At 39.8% G+C, this 21,562-nt stretch overlaps 1 protein-coding gene across 3 annotated transcripts in view; it reads right to left on the bottom strand.

The window, feature by feature from the left end:
- The window catches only part of PTPRO (protein tyrosine phosphatase receptor type O), a 200,197-nt gene that overhangs the window by 2,397 nt on the left and 176,238 nt on the right, over nt 1-21,562 (bottom strand). For all 3 annotated transcript variants that reach the window (XM_019744758.3, XM_019744759.3, XM_074325980.2), the window contains 7 exons: nt 13,609-13,699; nt 12,456-12,532; nt 11,683-11,817; nt 11,331-11,453; nt 9,530-9,684; nt 4,834-4,969; nt 82-202 (listed from right to left, as the gene is read on the bottom strand). In XM_019744758.3, coding sequence (XP_019600317.3) covers nt 98-202; nt 4,834-4,969; nt 9,530-9,684; nt 11,331-11,453; nt 11,683-11,817; nt 12,456-12,532; nt 13,609-13,699 — 822 coding nt within the window. In that variant the 3' untranslated portion in view covers nt 82-97. The remainder of the gene's footprint in view (nt 1-81; nt 203-4,833; nt 4,970-9,529; nt 9,685-11,330; nt 11,454-11,682; nt 11,818-12,455; nt 12,533-13,608; nt 13,700-21,562) is intronic.

Genomic DNA, 21,562 nt, shown 5'->3' with positions numbered 1-21,562 from the left:
TGCTCCCTTTTTTGTGTGTCCTATCATGTCCCCTCCCATTGTTCGAAGACCACACCCCATGATGGGTTCTTCCCTACTTACTGCTCTAGATTCCGAACTAGGACTTGCTGACATTCTCGTAGATGACGTCACTGATGCAGAGCTGCTTCCTTTTCTTCATCCACATCAGTTGCACACACTGGTGGATAAAAATGTACTGTTCCTGGAGCAAAAGACCAAACTAGGTTTCAGAGCAAGATATTTTTGTACAAATATATGCAAAGAAACACTATTTTAATATGGTGACAGTATTAAATATAATGATCTGATGTCACAGAAAATAATTTTCATTATTATGAGATAATTTAATAGCTAGCAGATCCAACTGTAAAAATGTTTTGAATAAGAATAGAGCTTAGACCATCATTACTTAATGCTAAAGGCAATGAACATTCAATCTATAAATCATGGGGCTATTTTGAAAAAAAAAAAAAAAAAAAAAAAAGTCTGTCACTTCATAATACTCCAAAATAAATTCCAGGAAGTTAAATGAATTAAGCCATAAAAACAAAAAGGCAAATATAGGCTAATTCCTCTCTGATTAAGAAAAGATTTTCTAAACTTCGAAACAATGTAATAAATTACAAATAAAAAATTCAAACTACTGTATGTAAAAAAACAAGTGAAAAGACTAAAATAAAGGGCAAACCAGAAACTGGTAGGGAAGAATATTTTGTAGAATTATGACAAAATGTTGATACTTTTATTTTTGTTCAAAATTCATTCGAAGCAGTAATGTGCACAATTAAATTGACAAATATATAAATAAAAAACATCAACCACTAACCCAAATATTCCTGGAATCCATTGACTGTGCCTTTTTTATTCATAATGCCTAGCACTTAATTTGTGCTTATTAAATGTTTTTTGAAGGAAACTGAGGAAATAGTAAAACGTATGGAAAAAGGGCCAAGTAATCATAAATGTAAATTGAAACATTTTTTTCTTATAAAGTGAGCAAAGCTAAAGGAAAAAAGTAAAATTCAATAATGACTTGAGTTTTCTGAAGCAATCATTTTTTAGCTATCATTGGTAGAAGTATAATAAATAAAGTGCTAATAAATGACACTGTGGACACAGATAATCATAAAAAAGTGGAAAGGAATACAATTTACTATCCTATAAAAAGAAGAATGGTTTAAGTGATCAATGGCATATCCATAATAAAACACTATTCAGTCTTTTAAATGAGATTTATATAGTTTTGGGCAATTTGGGATAATACACATAGCAAAATTCTTAAGTAAAAAATTAGAATTTTAAGTTAGCATATATATGTATAGCATACGAGCAGAATTATGTTAAAGTTATAACTGAAGGAAGGCTGAGATGACATATGCCGAAATGTTGAGAGTAGCTATCTTTGTACTATAAAATCAACGTAACTTCATGATTCTTTCTCCTTTGTTATATCCCAGACTTCTCTATAAGTAATACCATTAGAAATAACCTTTAAGTAAGAACCAGTCAAGATATCCATAGGAACTTAACGAACGTTTTGCATGCCACCTTTATACAAAGGAGAAGGTTAACACTTCAAAACTTATTGGGTTGATTCTTAAGCTTAACCTATATTTTTCAACAAGATTTAGAGAAAAGATATGCCCTTATTTTGTAATAGTATCACATCAATAATGAGCTACCCCTTCTTATCACACATCACTCCATTGTTTCCTGTATTTTGTCAGATAAGGACTGAGATCGCCTGGTTTCTCAACCCAGAACTACTACTCGGTGGCCAAACTCTGTGTCAAAAAAAAAAAAAAAAAAAAAAAAAAAAAAAGTAGGGAGACCACAGGAAAAGTAAATAAAGACTATTTGCGGACAGGTCCCTGAGAGGTCCTGAGCTATCCAACCTGCCCATCAGGAGGAGGAGCTACTCAAAGCAAATCCCTAACTGACCTCCAGGGAAAGCCTATTAGAGGAAAATCAAACAAAACATTTTCTAAAAATAGAAGACAGCCCCAGAGAGGCGAAGCACTTTATGGTTTCAAAGCACTTAACTAGATTTTATCGTTTCATATAACGTGTATTTTACCGCAGTTATGAACATTGTCATTCATATTTTACAGATGAGGAATGGCAGCTTTGAGAGGCAAAGTGACTTTTACGGTGGTCATGCTGGGACCCAGACCTTCTCCTAGGGTCTGGTCTGACGACATCTACTTTCTCTGACCACCCTTTGCTGCTCTTGTGGACCAGCCCATAAGGGGGATCTGATCAGGTGAGAAAGGGGAAGAGGGCACATTAAAAACAACCCATGCAGCTGGTTGCAATGACCTAAAATGTGCATCTGAGGACATGACCAATTTAATCAGTTCTATTTTTATGTTTTTATTTGTATTTTTTTGGGGGGAAGGATGGGGTCTCCATGAGCCTGAGTGAGGCTATGCATCTTCTCCTTGTGCCAGAGGACTGGAAGCACTTAACCTTTCCCACCATTTTTAGGGGGGGATTTGGGTGGTGGAATCCAGGTGATGGGCAGTCAGGAAGAGGTAGGAAAATTAGAAACCAGCCAGGGGAAGAAACCTGGTACACAATACACAGGTGGCTGATATATACACTCGTACATAGAGTCAGAAATCAGCTGGAGAATCATTCTGACCTCTTGAAAATCATTAGTGTCAAAGGGGTATGAGATGATGAGGCTGAAGCAAATGTTTCACTCTGCTCTTTACTTATTAATACCAGTAAAGCAGAAGGCAGCAGGACTGGCACGTGCGTGGGCTCAAGGAGTTTGGTTAGAAAATCCTAACATTCAATATACAAGTTGTATCACGAAACGTCTAACAAGAAAGGACAACAAAGGTAAATGGACAAGATGTTCCAGACATAAATAAGTAACTCAAATTACAGAACATCCACTGTAAAATCCTGAGGGAACTCAAGAGTGAAGCTCAAAGGTTGGGAAAACTACTAGTAACCTGTGGTGACCTCGCCTCATTTGCTGACTTTTGCTTTTCCCACAAGAGTTCAGGGAAGGGATATGGTGCTTTAAAAAGACTGTTTCCCTGGAGATGTCAACCTAAAATGCTGCTATAAACAAAGAAGTCAAACAACCAAAATTTGACGCAAGAAAGTTAGGGAGAAAACAACATTTTTGTCAGCTTTGCAAAGAAGTACATGGTGGCTCTTCTAGTTCTGCGATTACCACACCTGAAGAAAGATCGCGGCACTGAATTGAATGAAGGGTCTGCCCTGTGAAGGTAGTATTTAAAAAGGGATTAAGATTCTGTATCGGGAAAATCAAAAGCAAACAGGCTATAATCAAAGTCTATAAAAGTTATAAAAGGTATAAATTAAGTTAATGTGGTAATTTATCAAATCCAAAATGCTTAAAACAACGAGTGGCCCTTTGAAGGTTGGGGATTAATATATATAATGGGGAGTTTTAATCACATATTAGGATATAAATTTATGGAAGTGAAAGCCAAAAATATGGACCGATTCATAAAGCACTGTTTAATCATTAGGTAGTGGGCTTCTCTGGGAAAGTAGGCCATTTTAAACGTGTAAGAAGGCAATGTCCACCGCAGTAAATTACAAGGCAGCAGGCAGGACTGGGATGAGAGTGGGCTAAGGAAGTGAGGACACAGATACATGACTTACTTCCCAATCAACCATGAGACATCTAAATGTGGATGGGTTACTCTTTCCAAAGTGGTACGATCCTGCTTTGGCTCAGAAATAAACACACTGGAACGTCTGTGCCAAGACTTGATCAGATGAGAATGAGGAGGAGGCAGGATAGAAAAGTCAAAAGGGCCTAAAGGAGAAACCTCAGAAGCATTGAGACAGAAGCCATTCCTGCAGCCTTTTTGAGTTATACTGACATCTAGTGGTGCTTCATAGAAAAAGCATGAGGAAGACCAAGGTAGCTTTTAATCTCTTAGAACTTTAGTAACAGGTCAGGTCAAGCTGTGTTTTACTCTGTTCCTCCCACACATACTCCTTGGAAAAAAAAGGGGGATTATCGTATGCCCGAAGCTAAGAAACCGCGAGTATGGCTGGGTGACTAGGATTATGAACAAGCTATTGTGCTTAGGTTTTGGGACCCTCACAGGTACACACACACTGTTGCCCTGAGGCGGTGTGATGTTGTCTGCTGGCTCTGGCCCAGGCTGCCACCAGTGCAGGCTGACACTCCAGCCTGAGTACATTCTGAGATTTCAAGAAGGAAGGAGAGGACTTGGGAGAAGAGGAGGAAGAAGGAGCACATAACACGGCTGGATATTTCTGGGGATGCTCCCATGTTGTTATAATGTTAAGTACATAGATTTAGATCGAGAGAACTGTCAGCGCTGGTAGGTTGGGGGCTGGAAAGTCTTAAATCATAAAGAGAACAGAAAGCATAAATCCAACCCGTGATCATCATCTAAAGTGAATTGGGGCAGAGTATCACACGGTGGACAAACTAATGACAAATTTTGAATCAAATATAGCATTTAACATTAACTCCACAGTCTCCACTTGGTGGCATCTACCCAGATTGGCTGTTACCTGCACCAAACTCTCTCTCTGTTCAAAGAGGTTTTATTCTTATAGATATATCTATGTGCTACTAAAGGGCATATGAGGCTAGTAACAGTGCAAGTAGTATACAGTGAATAGATGTCTAGAAGCTAATATCTATTTCTTTTACACCTTGAAGCAGTTTGAACGTGCACAAGAAGAAGCTGGGGATAGCAGATGCACACAAGTTTTAAGCCGATTGTTTTGAAACAGTAGATGGAATAATGGGACGTTTTTCTAGTCAAGGACAAATTTAAAGATACATGCTGATGACATTCCTACCTCTGTCTGTACCATGGACATCCGGTATGACCGCATTTCTGACACCAGCCCTAAGATGTCCACAAACTCATGATCCCGAATGTGCTGCAAGAGCCTGTCCAGAGCGATGAATGTTCCTGTCCGGCCGACACCAGCGCTGCAAGAGTGTTCAGACAGCACATTACTCAGACAGTGCTTCTGCACTGTGGAAAACAGATTGGTGATTTAAAAACACCCACTCAGGTAGTACCATTGAGAAAAACAAAGACTAAAGTCCTGGCAATATTTTCCACTTAGCTGATTTTTTACGTATGCAATTGTGGTAGGTGTATCTTCTAATGGCATATTTCTGACTATCACTGCCACTTCCCTTAAAGAGGTTGTGGGTCTGCATGGCCTTGGCCAAAGCCTCCCCTGCTCTGTCTGGGGTTTTCTGCTTCCTGAAGAAAGTAATGATTCCATATGCAGGCAGCTGCCGTCAGGGAGCTGAGACACACACAATTCTAGTCTTCTGAGTAGTCTCAGAGGTATGTCCTCACACCCAGCTCAGAAGTCGTGTTGAGAAGCCCACACCCTAGCTTTAGCTCTGAGGCCATAGCAATTTGTGTGCCTTCAACCCTAGGTCAAATTTACCATCTCAGACTTTCCTTACAGCACACCTATCCTTCTATTGAATTCTGGGCCTGCTTCAATCTCCCAGTGATCTTTTAGGTAGTTACTTCAAAATCGAATTTTAATATTTGGACTCAGACTCCAAATCCCAGTGTTCAGAGAATAGAGGGCAGTGGAGTGATTTGCACTGACCAATAGCCCACCACAGTTTTACATGTTAAAGTCAACTTTGCTTTTCTTCCGATCACTCATAGATTGAAATGCCAAGTGGTTCCAAACTCTGAATTACTTGTATGATGAAATGTGAGGAAAAAGGAAGTAAAAACTAATTTATATGCAGAATTTGCTGTGAGAGAAATCCAATAGTAAAGGCCTGTAGTTCAAAACCCTAATTTGCTTTTCCTACTGGACAACTCTTTCCTCCTAGAACTTATCTTCTTGGATACAATGTCCTGCCCCTGGGTGAACACCTGTAGAGTCACATCCAGAACAGTACCTGCTGCCTACTGTGAAAGGAACCATTAGTTTGACCACGTGGTTGAGCAGCTTTATTTTCTGCTCTTGGAAGGAACTGTGTGATACTAGATAATTTCATCTGGTGAAGCAAATTTTTAACCTGTGAAGGCCTAAGGTGGACTGACAGCAACGATACCCTCCCTGATCAGAAAGTTGACAGCTTATAAAGCATTTTTCTTTCCTGGGAGACACATACTTCTCTCCCTGTCTCTTCCATCAGTGGACATTCAGGCTGCCCCCACACCTTGGCCATTGTAAACAATGCTGCAATGAACATATGGATACACATGTCCCCTCTAATTAGTGTTTTGAGTTTTCTTCGGGTAAATACACTGAAGTGGGATTACTGGGTCCTTCACTGTCTCTTCTTATAGACTTTGTTTTAAAGTTTATTTTGTCTGGTGTAAGTATTGCTACCCCAAGTTATTTTGTTTTTGTTTTTGATTTCCATTTTCATGAAATATCTTTTTCCATCCCTTTACTTTCTGTTTATGTGTGTCTTTCAATCTGAAGTGAGTCTCTTGCAGGCAGCATATGTAAGGGTCTTGTTTTGTTATCCATTCAGCCCTCCTAAGTCTTTTGATTAGAGCATTTAATCCATTTACATTGAAAGTAATTGTTGATAGATAGGTAGCTATTGCCATTTTATTATTTATAATTTTGATTTTTTTTTCCATCTTAAAGAAGAACCTCTAACATTTCTTGTAATACCGGTTTGGTGGTGGTCAACTCAGCTTTTCCTTGTCTGGGAAGCACTTTATCTATCCTTCAATTCTAAATGATAGCTTTGCTGGGTCAAGTAATCTTGGTTGCAGGTCCTTGCTTTTCATCACATTGAATATTTTGTGCCAATCCCTTCTGGCCTGCAAATTTTCTGTTGACAATGTTACGGGAGCTCCCTTTTAAGTTATTAGTTGCATTTCTCTTGCTGCTTTTAGGATTCTCTTTGTCTTTAACCTTTGCCATTTTAATTATAATGTGTCTAGATGTGGGCCTGTTTGGGTTCATCCTGTATGGGACTCTCTATGCTTTCTGGACTTGTATGTCTATTTCCTTTGACATGTCAGGAGAGTTTTCAGTCATTATTTCTTCAAATAGGTTCTCAATCTCTTGCTTTTTCTTTTCTTTTACCCCTGATTGAATATGTTACACTTGATGTTGTCCCAGAGGTCTCTTAAACTCTTCTCATTCTTTTTTCTCTTTGCTGTTCCAATTGGGTCTTTTCTGCTCCCTTGCCTTCCAAATCACTGATTCGATCCTCTGCTTCATCTAGGTTGCTGGTGATTCCTGCTAGTGCATTCTTCTTTTCAGTTATTGTATTCTTCACTTATGACTGGTTCTGTGTGTTTTTTTAATGCTTGCTATCTCTTTGTTGAAATTCTCACTAAGTTCCTTGAGCATCCTTATAACCATTGTTTTGGACTCTGTTTCTGGTAGGTTGCTTGTCTCCACTTCGTTTAGTTCTTTTTCTGTATTTTTCTCCTGTTCTTTCATTTGGGATGCATTTCTTTGTTTCTTCATTTTGGCTGCCTCTGTGTGTTTGTTTCTATGTATTAGGTAGATATGCTGTTTCCCAGTCTTGGCCGGGTACCTTATGTAGTAGGTGTTCTGTTGGGCTCGGTGGCACATTCTTCCTGGTCACCTGCTCCGGGTATTCCAGGAGTGTTTCTTGTGTGGTTGCATGTGCTCTCCTGTTATAGTTGAGCCTTGATTGCTATTGGCACATAAGTTGGTGGGACTGACCCTCAGGCTGACTGGCTGTGGGGTTTGGTCATGTACACAGCTTATGGGCTGCTGTGCAGGAGGCTTATCCCACTGAGTGATATTTGCCCCAATGGACTCTGGTACCTGTTTAGACCACTCTTTGTGTGTGCCACTTGTGGGGCTAACTGGGCAGTCCTCTGTCGTGGTCTGAAGCAAATCTCCAAGTATGTTGATTCTGGGGCCTCTTGGGAGTTCTCCGGTGCAGACCCAGGTCAGCCACTGCCTGTGACTAGCCTGAGGCTACCTGCTGAAAGCTACAAAATGATCTGCAATTGTTTGCTGCCTGTGCTATCCCTGGAGGCACAAGGGAGAGGCCACACTGTGAGCCAAGAATGGCTGCCACCAATACTAGGGCTGAAGTAACTCTGCAAAAAGCCAGGACACCTGGTGGTCTGCTGCCACCTGCTGGCTCCCTTAAGGGTCAGCCACTGATAGAGTCTCATGAGGTACTCAAGTGGGCAAGGCAGGGTGTCAGGGAGTCACTAGAAATGGGAAGAGTTGTGGTTACCAGGTTAATACAGACTCTGTTTTGGTGCTGGTACTGAGCTTGGAATGACTCAGCAAAAGTCAGACAGCACACCGAGGTGAGTTGCTGCCCCCCCTGAGGCCTGTGGACTCTGATAGTTTTTCAGTAAAGACTGCAATGCAGGAGTGGCTGGCTGCATGAACTGAAAGTGCCTCAGGCAGTGTGGGAGTTTGTTGGGATGGGGTCCCAACTAAGTCAGCAGGGAAAAGCAGCTGAGCTCACCAGACCAATCAGATTCAGATTCGGCCTGTAGGGGCGGGCTCAACATAGGAAAGATGGCGCCTGCCTGCTGGCTGCATAGGAGGCGGACCCCACACCATGAAAATGCTGACGGACCTCAAATCCTCCTCCTGAAGCCACACACCTCAGTCTGCCCGCTGTATGTCTCTGAGGCCCCCTGAGTCACCGCCCCTCCGCTGGAGCCCAAGGTGAGTGCCTGCGAGCAAGTGAATCTGTGTACGGGCTATGTTAGAGGACATCTGAGTTCTCACAGCTTTCTGTCACTCCCCACGGTCGGAATCCTCACTGTTTTTCGCAGTGAGATGTTGTGGGGGCTCCTCTCCCACAACCAGTACTCTAGGCTGGAGAACCTGGCGTTGGGGGTTTGGGTCCCTCGCTCCTCTGGAGGGAAACTCCATGGCTAAGATCTCTCTTCTGATTCTCAACTGCTGCAGGGAAGGTTGGGGCGTGTTCCGTGTCTCTGCCCCTCTTACCAATCTCGATGTGGCTTCTACTTTATACTTTTAGTTATAGGAATTCTGTTTGGCTAGACTTCAGACGGTTCTCCAGGTTGATTGTTCTATAATTTAGTTGTAATTTTAATGTGTTCACGAAAGGAGGCAGGCACAGTGTTTATCTACTCCTCCATCTTGGATCGCCTATCTTTAATTTGCCCTTATATTTGGTGATGTTTCAAGCCACTCAGAGTCGTTGATAGGATAGGGTAATATCACATAGTGCTTAAAGGCATGGCCATGGAGACTAGTGTGCCTGGATTTGAATCCCAACTCCTCCACATCTGAGTCGCAAGAATTTGTGTTAATCCCTTAACCTCTCTCCTCAGTTTTTTTAATTTGAAAATGGAAATAATAATATCTATCTCATAGGATGTTGGATATTAATAGCCATCTTATAAGTAAATCATGTATCTAGAAGACATCAGTTAATTATACATTTTTAAAAGTCATAATTCATTTAATTGTTAATTGAATCTGATCAGGGGTTTATGAAATGGTGGGCTGTTTCCTTTATGAAACAAAGCTCATGGTGCTGAACAGACAACGCATTTGGTTAGGTTACCTGCAGTGCACGACCATGGGGCCTTTGCTCTTAGTAGCTTGCTGTCGGACCACATGTACAAACTGTAGAATACTTTCTGCAGCATTTGCTGTAGGCACGCCGTGATCAGGCCATGCAGTGTAGTTAAAATGCATCACATCTTGCATCTCATCAGCCTTTAGGAGAAAAAGCCAAAACAAGCATTAATCTCTCAGTTCACTGTTAGGATGGTCCAGGCCTTCCACAGCAGCTCATTAATGGCGTAAGAAGGTAAAGACACATTTTATTCCTGGTCTGTATACTTCCGTTTCCAGCTCTGAGCACTGTGTCTGGCACAAAGCAGAACCTGAAAGAAAAAAAACAACTAACTGTCTAAAGCTTCAAATAGTAAAATAAATAGGTGAAGCCATGCCTCTGTAGAGATAAGAGCTTAAGCAGATTAGGGTTTGCTTCCTGGCTCCACCCACTATTTAGCAATTGCACCAGCTTTGGCCAATGAAGTAAATACTGTGGCAGGTACTATTGGTGCTCCCTAGGGTCCCCTTTGCCAGGCTGCTGCACCCTTTTCCCAGCTGCTACCAGCAGCAAGTAGCTATCCCCTTCTCCTCTTAGTTGCCTTCCACCAAGGGGAGCAGCCTTGCCTAAGAGGTTGTGTTCTCCTGCTGAGGGCAGGCCACAGCTAACCAGTGACTGATACTGGAGTCATTTTGGTTGCCCAGAAAAGTTCATGAAAATGATCACTCTTTTCAAAGGCTGATGGCCAGCTTCGCACAAAGACTTGAACATTGTACGATATATGTATGTACACATTCGAGCGCAGTTGATCTGAAAAGGTATCCAGCTAAACTACACAAGATGGTTCAAAAACAGGAAACACTTAAATTGTCATTAGTCTTTCTGTAGCTGCAAGGCAGAAGTCTTCGTAGCAGGGTGATCCCTGTCAGCTGGATAGAAAGACATATACACACAAAAAAAAAAAAAAAAAAAGAAAGACATATACACATCAAGGGAACAAACGAGTTAGTGGTGTTTTTTGTCTCCATCTCTTACTCAGTTCCTGCCAAGTTTCAAGTAGTAGAAAATGAAAAATTGTGTGTTATGGTCATTTTTCTGCTTTTTGTTAAATGAGAAAACTTCTCGTTACATCTTATTTAGTCATTCCAAAATTTCTCTTACCCTCATTTCTTCATTTATGTAATTTTACCTGGTTGTATTCTAAAGGTTTCCACATATCAATATGGAGGGAATAAAAAAAAGATATAAACAGAAAAGGAAATAAATAGAAAAACTTATTCATTAGCACACCACAATCTTCTTTTCGCAATTTAACCTTTATGGAGGAACTTAAATTTAGATTCCGTCTGTTTATGACCAAAAGGGGGCACTGTGGGACCAGGTGTTGCTTGTAACTACGGTATAAACACCTTGCCAGAAAACACTGTTCAGCTTTTCATTCTTATGTCTCAAGCCTTTCACATCGTTGTCATTGAAAGGTTAGTGTAAGTAACGAGAACGTGTTCCTCCTCAGTCAGGCCTGATGAGAAATGATTCACTGTGTCTTCTAATGCCCTGGACTAATCTGAGATGGAACAGTGTAGTCATTTTTTGCATTTCCTCAGGCCTGCACGACCAGCCATTTCATCCACACCGTTCTCGATGACACGGGACACAAGCACATTCAAAGTGGGATTTTTCTCTTGAAGGTAGAAGTGTTTCAAAGCCCAAAGTGTTCATGATCTTGTGTGATGATGGGTTGGTCTCCTGGCACCTGGGGGTTCCCTCAGCGTGAGAACAGCACCTCAACTTGTGCTTCATGACTTACATAGTTGATCCGGAAATGTCGACAGGCCCAGTCATCCTGCTCTTTCTCTGAGATCATTTCCACAGTGATGTCTCCGTATGCTATGGGGTCTTCTGTGAACGGCCAGTAATGGTCACATTTCACCTGAGGTGAAAGGAAGACAACATGTTCAAACAAACAGGCTGGGGAAGACGTGAAGTCTGTGCTCACTTAGGGCAAACAAAAGTCCTTGCGTCTGAAGAACTGTATATGATTATTGTGACGATGAAAAATGAAGGAAGGAGAATAGTTTGTGATGTACAGTGCACACCTGATCCATGGTAGTGTCTGATATGGTTTTTGCTAAATGGGGACCGCCCCATTACGTACTTACCCTCCTTTTCTCATTGCACTGGGTGAGCATGACAATAATCTGAGATTTCTGTTGTAGGACCATCTTCCAAAAGTCATTTCTGGTTTCAGGCAGTGGCCCCTGTGTGGCAATATATTCCTGGGGTGAGTTGTAGCCCTGAAAGATAGGTGACAAAGTTCTCACTTAAGGAGCCACTGTCAACACCAAATGGTGTTCCACACAAATAAGAAAAAACTAAAAATTTACTGATGATAAACCTGGCAAAGGATCACAAACCTATGTAATGTATTCTCCTTTTCTCTGATGGTGGAAAAGGCCATCAGAGTAACTAACCATATAGGTCTGTGTGATTTTAAGCATGGTCTGGGGAAGCCTATAAAATCACACCCACACCATTTTTTTGGTTTGTTTGTTTGTTTGTTTTTATGATAACAACCACTATCTTTATCGGTATTTTAAAAACACAGGTGCTCAGATAAAACCCTTTGAGATTGGTTGCTGACAATATTTAAATCTTTAAATCCAAGAAAGAGGATCTTTAGTATAACTGTCTACTTTCACTTTCACTAGTCCTTTACAAGAAGTATGAAGACTAATCTCTGGGCTCTCTTTCCCTACCCCCCTTCTTTATTCTAAAATAGAATAATGAAAACTGGTTGTTTGGTAGGCGGATGGCTCTCTTTTTAACTCTTTGACACATTCCTATAGTCCAAATTGTCTTCCTCTGCCTGGGCTGGAATTTGAATGTCCGTGTTTTCCAATTTTTTTTTTTTATTACTATTTTTTTTACTAACAGGGATGTAGTTGGCATTGATGTAGTCTGCTCCTTCCTCTTCATTCATGGAGATTAATCTTACTCGACTAAAGTCATCTGTAAAGAATAAGAAAAAAATTATTAAAAGTCAGAGTGGAAGAAAGAATTGTCTTGATCCTCTCTTCTGAATATCAAGTAAAATTGTCAGTGATAGAGTAGATAAAGTTTATTTTAGCCATACGTCAATCTTACTTTCTTGCTTAAACAAATATATAAATATCTCCCAATCACTATTTTCTCCCACTAGCTCTCCTGTCCTTGGAAGTATTATCTCCAGGTTTTGAGGGAGATTGTGCAAAATATTTACAGAAACTAAAATTCTGGTAGATTGTATGGAAGGCTATGGAATGGAGCCTAAATATATGATTTCCATTTCATGTAGGGACATCTAGAGAATGCACTACCTCTGGAAAACCCAGAAGAGAAGATGGAGTTACATGGGTGTTTTTGTAAATAAACTTCAAGTAAGAAAATTCAATTCTGAAATGTGCACAAATGTAAGGTGTTATAGTGATAATACTAATCATCATTAATATTTTCTCAAGAAACCTTATTGAGGAAAACGTTCTCATCCTAGAGCTTTTTCAGCTGCTGTCTTTCTACTTTTCCTTTCTTTCTCAGCTCCCCGTAGAGTGTGGCAGAGAAGAAAGTTAAATCTAAATTGAAATGTATTTTAATTGTCCTGTTAGTAATCTATATTATTTTCTTTAAATATTGCTTTTATTACAGAATGCTAAGCAACAACAGAACTTTCCAGAAGTTAGAAAGTAGAGGCATTTTAATGCATTACACCTCTTTTCCATTTGCCTCCTTCCGATGTCAATGAATTAACTGAAAATATTGTATGAGGACACAAATTATCTTATCCCTAATTTAGTTAAGACTTTTTGATGTCCAATGGGCCAAATGGTCAGTGTTTCCTGTTCATGTAAAATTCATTTAAAAGCATAATAATTATATCTTCCTACATAAGATAAAATCTAATGCCATCAAAGAACAAATATAATCAATGCAATTGCAGAGTCCAGACCACAACGGGTCTGGCCAGAGATTGGTGAAATTGAATAATTTGCAATAACAGTCCTTCAACCTTTGAAAAACATGAGTCGGATTGGCACTATTGACCATCTTACATGGTAGGATGTTTGTGTAACGATTTTTACATCGGTTCAGTGGTAGGTCTGCAGCAAAGTGAGGAATATCCAGTCCAATCAATTTCAACTCCTGTAAATGACAGAGAATAGATTTGAGATTTCTGTACACGGTGTGGACTGGATTATCGTTCACATTGGATTGTTCTAACTGTAATAGAATTATAACCCCCTACCCCCTTGTCATATGATGTTGCAGTGCTCCCTTTTGCATTAGAGTGTGCTTCTTCCCAGTCTTGTCTACTTGCTTTGGCCAATGAACTTGGGTGGAACTCGTGTCCCATCAGAAGCTTTAAATATGCTTGTTTGGTTTAGTTTGCCCTCTTGTGCTTCTGCCATCTGCCATGAAAAGAACATGAGCAGAGAAGCTGCGAGTCCCTAAATGAGGAGACACAGAGACAGCCATGACCTGACCCATGGCCTGAAGCAGAACTGTCCCTGCTACCCCACAGACCCACAAGTGAGAAAAATAAATGTCGTAGGTCACTGAGATTTTGAGGTTGTTTCTTATATAGAATTATTGCAGTCATAGCTGACCGATATAATACATTAATACCTTGGATAGCTTAGTGATCATTTGCAGAAGGTGTATAACACTATTTGTGTAATAACATTCAGGGTGTGTAAAATTGGAAAACCGAAATCCGTTTCAGATTTTTGGAGGTATAGGATAACTGAAATTTATGCAGTGTGCATAAATATTTCCTATTCTATGAGGAAATGTAGGTCTTTCTCTTTCAGGCAATGAGCCTTAGAGAAGGTAGTAGAAGAGAGAGTGAGGAGCAAAGCAGGAGTATTTTCCATGTAACAAGACATAGGATTGACAGTCACTAAATATATGGCAAAGAAACCTCAAAAATAAGCATGAATCAATAGTGGGTAGGCAAACCCTTCAGTGAAAATAAGAATATCCAGATGTCTGCCTGCCTGCGTGTATCAGAACACTTAAAATCCTATTATCATCAGAAGATGCACCGATAGGAAAATTTTTATATAAACAGACAATCATCATACTTCACCAAGGTTACGTTACTGGAAAAGAGGGTTTCTAAGTTGCTCTCTCATGTGTATGACAGGAAACAAGAGGTTGAAGCAGGCCACATGGATTTCCCTGGGGGCATTTTTCACACTGAAGTCTAGGTGAATGGTACAATTCCCTGGGATTGTACAGTGCACGACAAATGCAACAGTTTTAGTTAAATTCCTGGACACATTTGAGGGAAATATTAGTAAACAGCATTATAACCACTTATCAGTGGGGTTACCTATAGAATGCACTTTTCTATAAGACTATTAAGTGAGGCAGTAGAGAAACCACTTGTAAATTTTACTTATATAGGATATTAATATTGCAAACAAGTTTTACTCTTCATAATTCCTCCCCATTATGACTTCACCGAATCATTAGCTGAAGGAATATTTCTCAGGGGGAAGACTTTTTGAGAGTCTGAAAGACTTTTGAAGGGAGTTGGAGACATTTGACTGTGTTATGAGAGATTGAACAGTGATCTCTCTTTCATGCCCTGTGTGTCTTGATTCAAGGGCTCTTTGCAAAACATATGCTTTAGAGATCTCGTTCCTGGGACTTCTGCTGCTTCCACATAGAAGCTCCTTGGTAGCTCAGTGCGTGTGCTTGATGGCATGAGGGTGCAAGCCTGCAGTCAACATGAATGAACTGACATCAATTAATTGTTCAGATTGCACTCTTCCTTTGCTTCTGCATCACTTGGCTTTGCAAGCTCACAAAATCTCAAGCTCTTTGGCCTAAATTGAAGCCAATTGTAAGGCTAAACTATGCGAACTTTGATCCTCAATTCACAAAATTAGAAGTTTTTCCACGTTAGGCAAAACCTTTGCTTGCCAAATGCCTTTAAACAGAAACGTGCCGCTGTTACTTTATTACTGTTTTTTTTTTCCATTTTAAAGGGTTTTCAACTACTGACTATATGGTTCTTGTAAGAAATGAAACTTAGTTTTAACAACTTGAACCAAATTAGTGTTATTTTTATGTTAGTCCCTTTTGGCAGCTATAAGCATATTTAAATGATGCTTCCATTGCTTAAAATATTTTGGAAATCTACCTCTTTTAGAGAGTGCCTTTATAGATAGTGTGTGACAACATCTGACTTATTTTGGTGTGCCACCTATAAATTGTATGGTCTTGGAAAAGCAGTTCCAGTCTCATTAACATCAGTTTAATTATTTGTAAGATAGGGCTGGTAATGTCTCCATACTTCACTGGTGTGTAGTGAGTATCAAATAGAGTGATTAAACGCAACATTTGATAGCAGTTGTGAAATGTTTCTGTTATGATTCCTTGTTTGCTTTGCTTTGCCTGGCTCCATATTTTCTCCTTCCTTTGCCATTTGTACTAACAGACCAAAAACTCTCTCCCTAAGTCCCCAGCTTGGAGGACAGACTGATAAGCCACAGGAAAAGGCCTCAGATAAGAAAAAAAGAAATGGTGGAAACAGATTGAGGCTGAGAGCTGGAGTACATATGGAAACTGACTAGCTGATAGAACTTTAATTGTGTGTTGCATCCCTGCTGTAAAAGCCCTAAATTGATAAGAGGGATTTAATTGGCTGAACACTGTAAATGCAAATTGCCAAAGCAGAATTGCAGCAAAGCAGGAACTGCATGTATATACAAAATGCCTTGCAATCTTTTGTAATTCAGTCTGTCACTAACTGGAAAGTCGAATACAGAGTTTCCAGTTCAGTAGCTTTGCAGTTATTTTCTTTCCAACCATATGGAATCTCCAGAGGCTTAAATCTTCAGAATGTCAAAATATGAGGGAATGGCCTGAAACCAACATAAATCGTTTTTTAATTTTCTTTTGCCAGTTTCGTTTCTAATATAATTTATCATCGTGTTATTTTTCTAGGCCATGTAGTCATCCATAAGAATGGTGGTCCCCCAAAAGATATGTCCACATCCTAATACCCAGAACCTGTGAATGTGGCCTTATTTGGAAAAAGGATTTTATTCAGATGTAATTAAGTTAAGGATTACGAGATGAGATCATTTTGTGTTATCCATGTAGGTCCTAAATCTAATAATGAGTGTTTTTATAAAAGATAGAAGAGGAAGGGGTCATTTAAGATAGAGGCATACAAGTAGATCTGAGATATGCAGCTGCAGGCCAAAGAATGCCTGGAGCACCAGAATTGGAAGAGGCAAAGCAGGAGTCTTTCCTAGAGACTTTGGAGGGAGCATGGCCCAGCTAACACTTTAATTTTGGACTTCTGGCCTCTAAAATTGTGAGAGAATAAACCTCTTGTTTAAAGTCGCCAAGACTGTGGTAATTTGTTATGGCAGCCCTAGGAAAATAACACCAAGGTCCACTGGCAGTCTATGTCGTGTGGCTATGTTTGAAGCATGAAGATCTTGAAAAGCAAAGCACAAACATATGCTGTAGTAATCTGCTAGGGCTGCCATAACAAAGTCCCATACACTGAGTGGCTCAAACAACAGAAATTTATATCTCATAGTTGTGCAGGTTGAGAAGTCCAAGAACAAGTTGCTGGCAAGATTTCATTCTAAGGCTTCTCTTGGCTTGTAGATGGCCACCATCTTGCTGTGTACTCATGTGACCTCTTCTTTCTGTGCTGCTGGTGGAGGGGCCGGGGAGGAGAGAGCATGCTCATTGGTGGTTCTTCGTATAAGGGCACTAATCCCAGCATGAGGGCCCCATTCTCATGAACTTATCTAAACTGAACTGCCTCCCAAAGGCCCCACCTCCAAATACCATCACGCTGGGAGCTGGGGCTTCAACATATGCATTTGGGGGCACAGCGTCAGTCCATAGCATGTGCCATCACCTTCTGAGAAGAGCACAAGCTGTATTCTAGCTTCAATGTCAGGAAGTGACAAGTGCTCAATGTTTGCTTTGACATACGTTGGACATCAGAGTCAGAGGAGCTAAATTACTAGATTATAGAACAAGTGAGTAGAAACAATGTGATCAGGGCCATTGACAGAAGAGTTTCCATCTATGGCAAATAAAAGTCCAATGGAATTGGGCAATGTCCGGTTATGTTTCAGGTAAACACTAAGGGAGAAGAAAGGATTTATAAGCAGGTGTTTAGTGAGGTTCTTCATTAGTTTACCATTCTGCCATAACCAAGTAGCATAAACTGGGTGGCTTAAAACAACAGAAATGTATTGTCTCACATTTCTTGAGGCTAGAAGTTCAAAATTAATGTGTCAGCAGGGAGATACATCCTCTAACCTATGTGGGAATCCTTCCTTGCTTATTTCAAGCTTCTTCCTATCTGGTTTGTTGGCAATTTTTGGTATTCCTACACTTGCAGGTGTGTCTCTCCAATCTCTCCCTTTGTCATCATATGGCAGTCTCCCTGTTTGTCTCTTTATCTTCACATGGCTGCCTTTTCATAAGGACACCAGCCATATTGAATTAAGAGCCCACCCTACTTCAGTATGACCACATCGTTAACTGATTACATCTGTAAGTGAGCTTATTTCCAAATAAGGTCACATTCTGAGGTACCAAGTGGTTAGGGAGTCAACATACTTTTGGGGGAACACATTCAAGCCTAATAAGTACTGTAATAGAAAAATGGGGTGCAGTAGTGATGGCAGTCTTGGGCAGGTGAAGAAAGATAACTAAGAAGAAAGTCAATCTCAAGAAAGTTTAGGAATAGCTCTAGGATGAGATTTAAGGGCAACACTCCAATCAATGAACCAATTACTAGTACTGGCACTTAGAAACAGAGACTAAACCTAGGAAATTAGAAATGAGAGGAAAGAAAATCAGGTCTGGGAACAACATAAGACCCCTGGTGTGAGAACCAGTGGAGAGGGTTCTAGACGACTTATTTCAACAAGGACTACAGGTAGGTCTCCAGTGAAATGGACTGAAAAACAAGTAAAAACAGCTGCAAATGGAAGCTATTACCAGAAATCAGAGGTCACCTCTTGTGAACTATGTGGCAAGTAGTATAGTTTTGTTTTCATCTTTGCAGACATATTTCTCAACAAAGATGGTGAGGGCTTTCACTAGCTTTCTGATCAAACACAAAGCACAGAAATTAATGGCAGAATGAACAGTGTATGTCATGGGCTCTCAAATTTCAAGCTCTAAAATCTGGCTTTTCAAAACCTTTCCCACAGGAGACAAGAAATGAGGAATTGAATCTAATCCCTGTGTCCAAACTTCCTTAAAAAAAGATGTATATTTTTGTGAGGATAATCAGTTTTTCTAGTAGATGCAAAAACGGATGCAAAATAAAAGGGGAATTTTTTCAGTGAATGCAAATTAGCAACTTGTATAGCTTCATGTATAACTTAGAGCTGTATTGGTAATATATGTAAATCCAGATATTAGTTTTAATTTACATAATGCTTATTAATGATGTAATTTCTCAATATGGGTGTGATATTTCAATGTCAAAATCAAAATGAATATAAGTATTAAGCATTAATATAAACAGAACAAATAACTGTTCATCTGCTGAATTTAGCTAGACCGGCTGATTCAGCCATCTTAACTAACACTCTGTTGGATTCCCATTAGAGGAAGAGATATTTTTTTCTTAAGCCTCAATTAATTATGAATTTAAGGAAAATTTGAGGGCTGCCATGTGAAAGGTCTGACATACACCCTGAAATCAGGTATCAAAGATGTACAATGCATCTTTGTAAATAGATGAGGATACCCTGACACTGAACCTGAGGATGTGGGGGCTGGTAGGGTTAGGGATTGACAATATCTGGGAACCTGTCAAATGAAAAAGGAAATGAGTCAGACCAGTGGGTCACTGCTGGAGCAAATGTTAGTCCTAAATAAACAATCTGAGCTTGTGATTTAAATAAAACAGACTTCCGGAGAGTAATTTGTATTTTCTTAACCCAACAAGAATGTACTATCAGGACTTGGCGCCAAATAAATTACATACAATGGTAGGCTGAACTAAATCAATGGTTCGCAAATCACATATGACCAATATTGTTCTAAGAACAAAGATATATGAAAAAGCTCCATAAAATAAAAATATTAAACACTTATTCAAATCATGGTGTGATGGTTAACTTTATGTGTCAACTTGGCTAGGCTATAGTGCCAAGTCGCTTGGTCAAACATCAAGTCTTAATGTTACATGTAGGTATTTTTTTAGAAGCAATTAACATTTTTAAATCATTAGATTTTGAGAAAGCAGATTACCCTCCATAACGTCAGTGGGCCCCATCCAGTCAGTTGAAGGCCGTCAGAGAAAAGACTGAAGGAATTCTGCTTCCAGACTGCCTTCAGACTTGAGCAGCAACATCAAGTCTTACCTGGGTCCTCAGCCTGCCCTGCAGATTTCAGACTCGCCATCTCCTGCAGTCATGTGACCCAGTTCCTTAAAATAAATCTCTCCATCTCTCTCTAAATCAAATTATCATCTACCTATCTGTCTGTCTGTCTGTCTGTCTGTCTGTCTATCTATCTACCGTGTTTCCCTGAAAATAAGATGTAGCCAGACCATCAGCTCTAATGAGTCTTTTGGAGCAAAAATTAATATAAGACCAGGTCTTATTTTCCTATAATATAAGACCTGGTCTTATGTAAGACTGGGTCTTTATAATAATATAATATAATATAATATAATATAATATAATATAATATAATACTGAATCTTATGTTAATTTTTGCTCCAAAAGACGTATTACAGCTGATGGTCCAGCTAGGTTTTATTTTCAGGGAACCAGGGTATCTATTATTTCTTATTCTGTGTCTCTGGGCAATCCTGACTAACACACATGAGTTATAAAGCTTGGATGTATCCTTGTCCCATAGTTAGTCCACTGATTCTCAATGGAATACTATTGGCTTGGGACAATTCTTTGTTGTGTGGGACTGTTCCACTTATTGCAGAACATTTAACATCCCTGTCACTGTCCCCATTAAATACACTAGTAGCTTACTCCCAAGCCATTATGACAACCCCAAACATTCCCACATATCCCCAAACCCCGCCTAGGGAACTGCCTGGTACAGGCCCAGTTACAAACTACTGGGTTAGTTCAATCTGTATAGATGAACAAACTGAGGTGATGAGAAATTGTGATTTTTTTTTTCCAATTTTAATTAGTAACACAATGGTAGTGAGGACCCAGGTTTTTGGATTCCTAGTATAGTACATTCCTACCTCCTTTATAAATCCTATGAAATAAACCTAGGTGTGTTCATTTATACATCGAATGTATAAACGCTCTCAGCATATTATAAACTGAGCATTTAGTAAATAAAATTTATGACTCTACTTTTCGCATTTTTGAAGCATCTGCAGCTATGATCTAATCACTTATTGTTCGGTTCTCCCAGTGTTCTCTCTTTGAAAGTTGAGTTCGAGTGGACATCATGGCCCAGGCCAACCAATCAGAACCCTCCCCTGTGATTTTTCAAACTATGAAAAAGAACGAGAGCAACTATAGGATGTGACACTCCGGGATTGGTGGTGGTCATGTTTTCCACTATGAGACAGAGGTTGGTTTGTAGAGAAAGAAAGAGAAGGCCAAGACAGAGTAAGAAGCAGAAATGAGAACTAAAAAGAGGAGGTTTCTGCAAGGGTCGTGGCCCTGGGTCCAGTCATTCTCGTGATGCAGCTGCTGCCCTACCCCCTTCCTGGTTTAGCTACTCATCCCTGCCTTAGATTATATGACATATATCTTGTTTATTTTTTTTACCAGAAAATAACTCATTGCATTTAAAAAAAATATATAATGATGCGATTTAGAAGCACAGAAATAGTTACACTGGGGTTTCATGGCGTACACTGGGCAGTACACCTAATCCTCCCAGCCAGGGCAGTGACCTAGTTGTGCCACTAAGGTCATATAACCTTGTAGCAATTAAGAGTCTGTGGCTTCAGTGAGGTTGAATATGCACCAACATCACAATTTTCATCACCATCATCAGAATTATCTAAAT

The sequence above is a fragment of the Rhinolophus sinicus genome, chromosome 1 (assembly GCF_057876585.1).
Source record: "Rhinolophus sinicus isolate RSI-liver-muscle chromosome 1, RSI-T2T, whole genome shotgun sequence".
Taxonomy (NCBI): Eukaryota; Metazoa; Chordata; class Mammalia; order Chiroptera; family Rhinolophidae; genus Rhinolophus; species Rhinolophus sinicus.
This window is presented reverse-complemented; position numbering and strand designations above follow the sequence as displayed.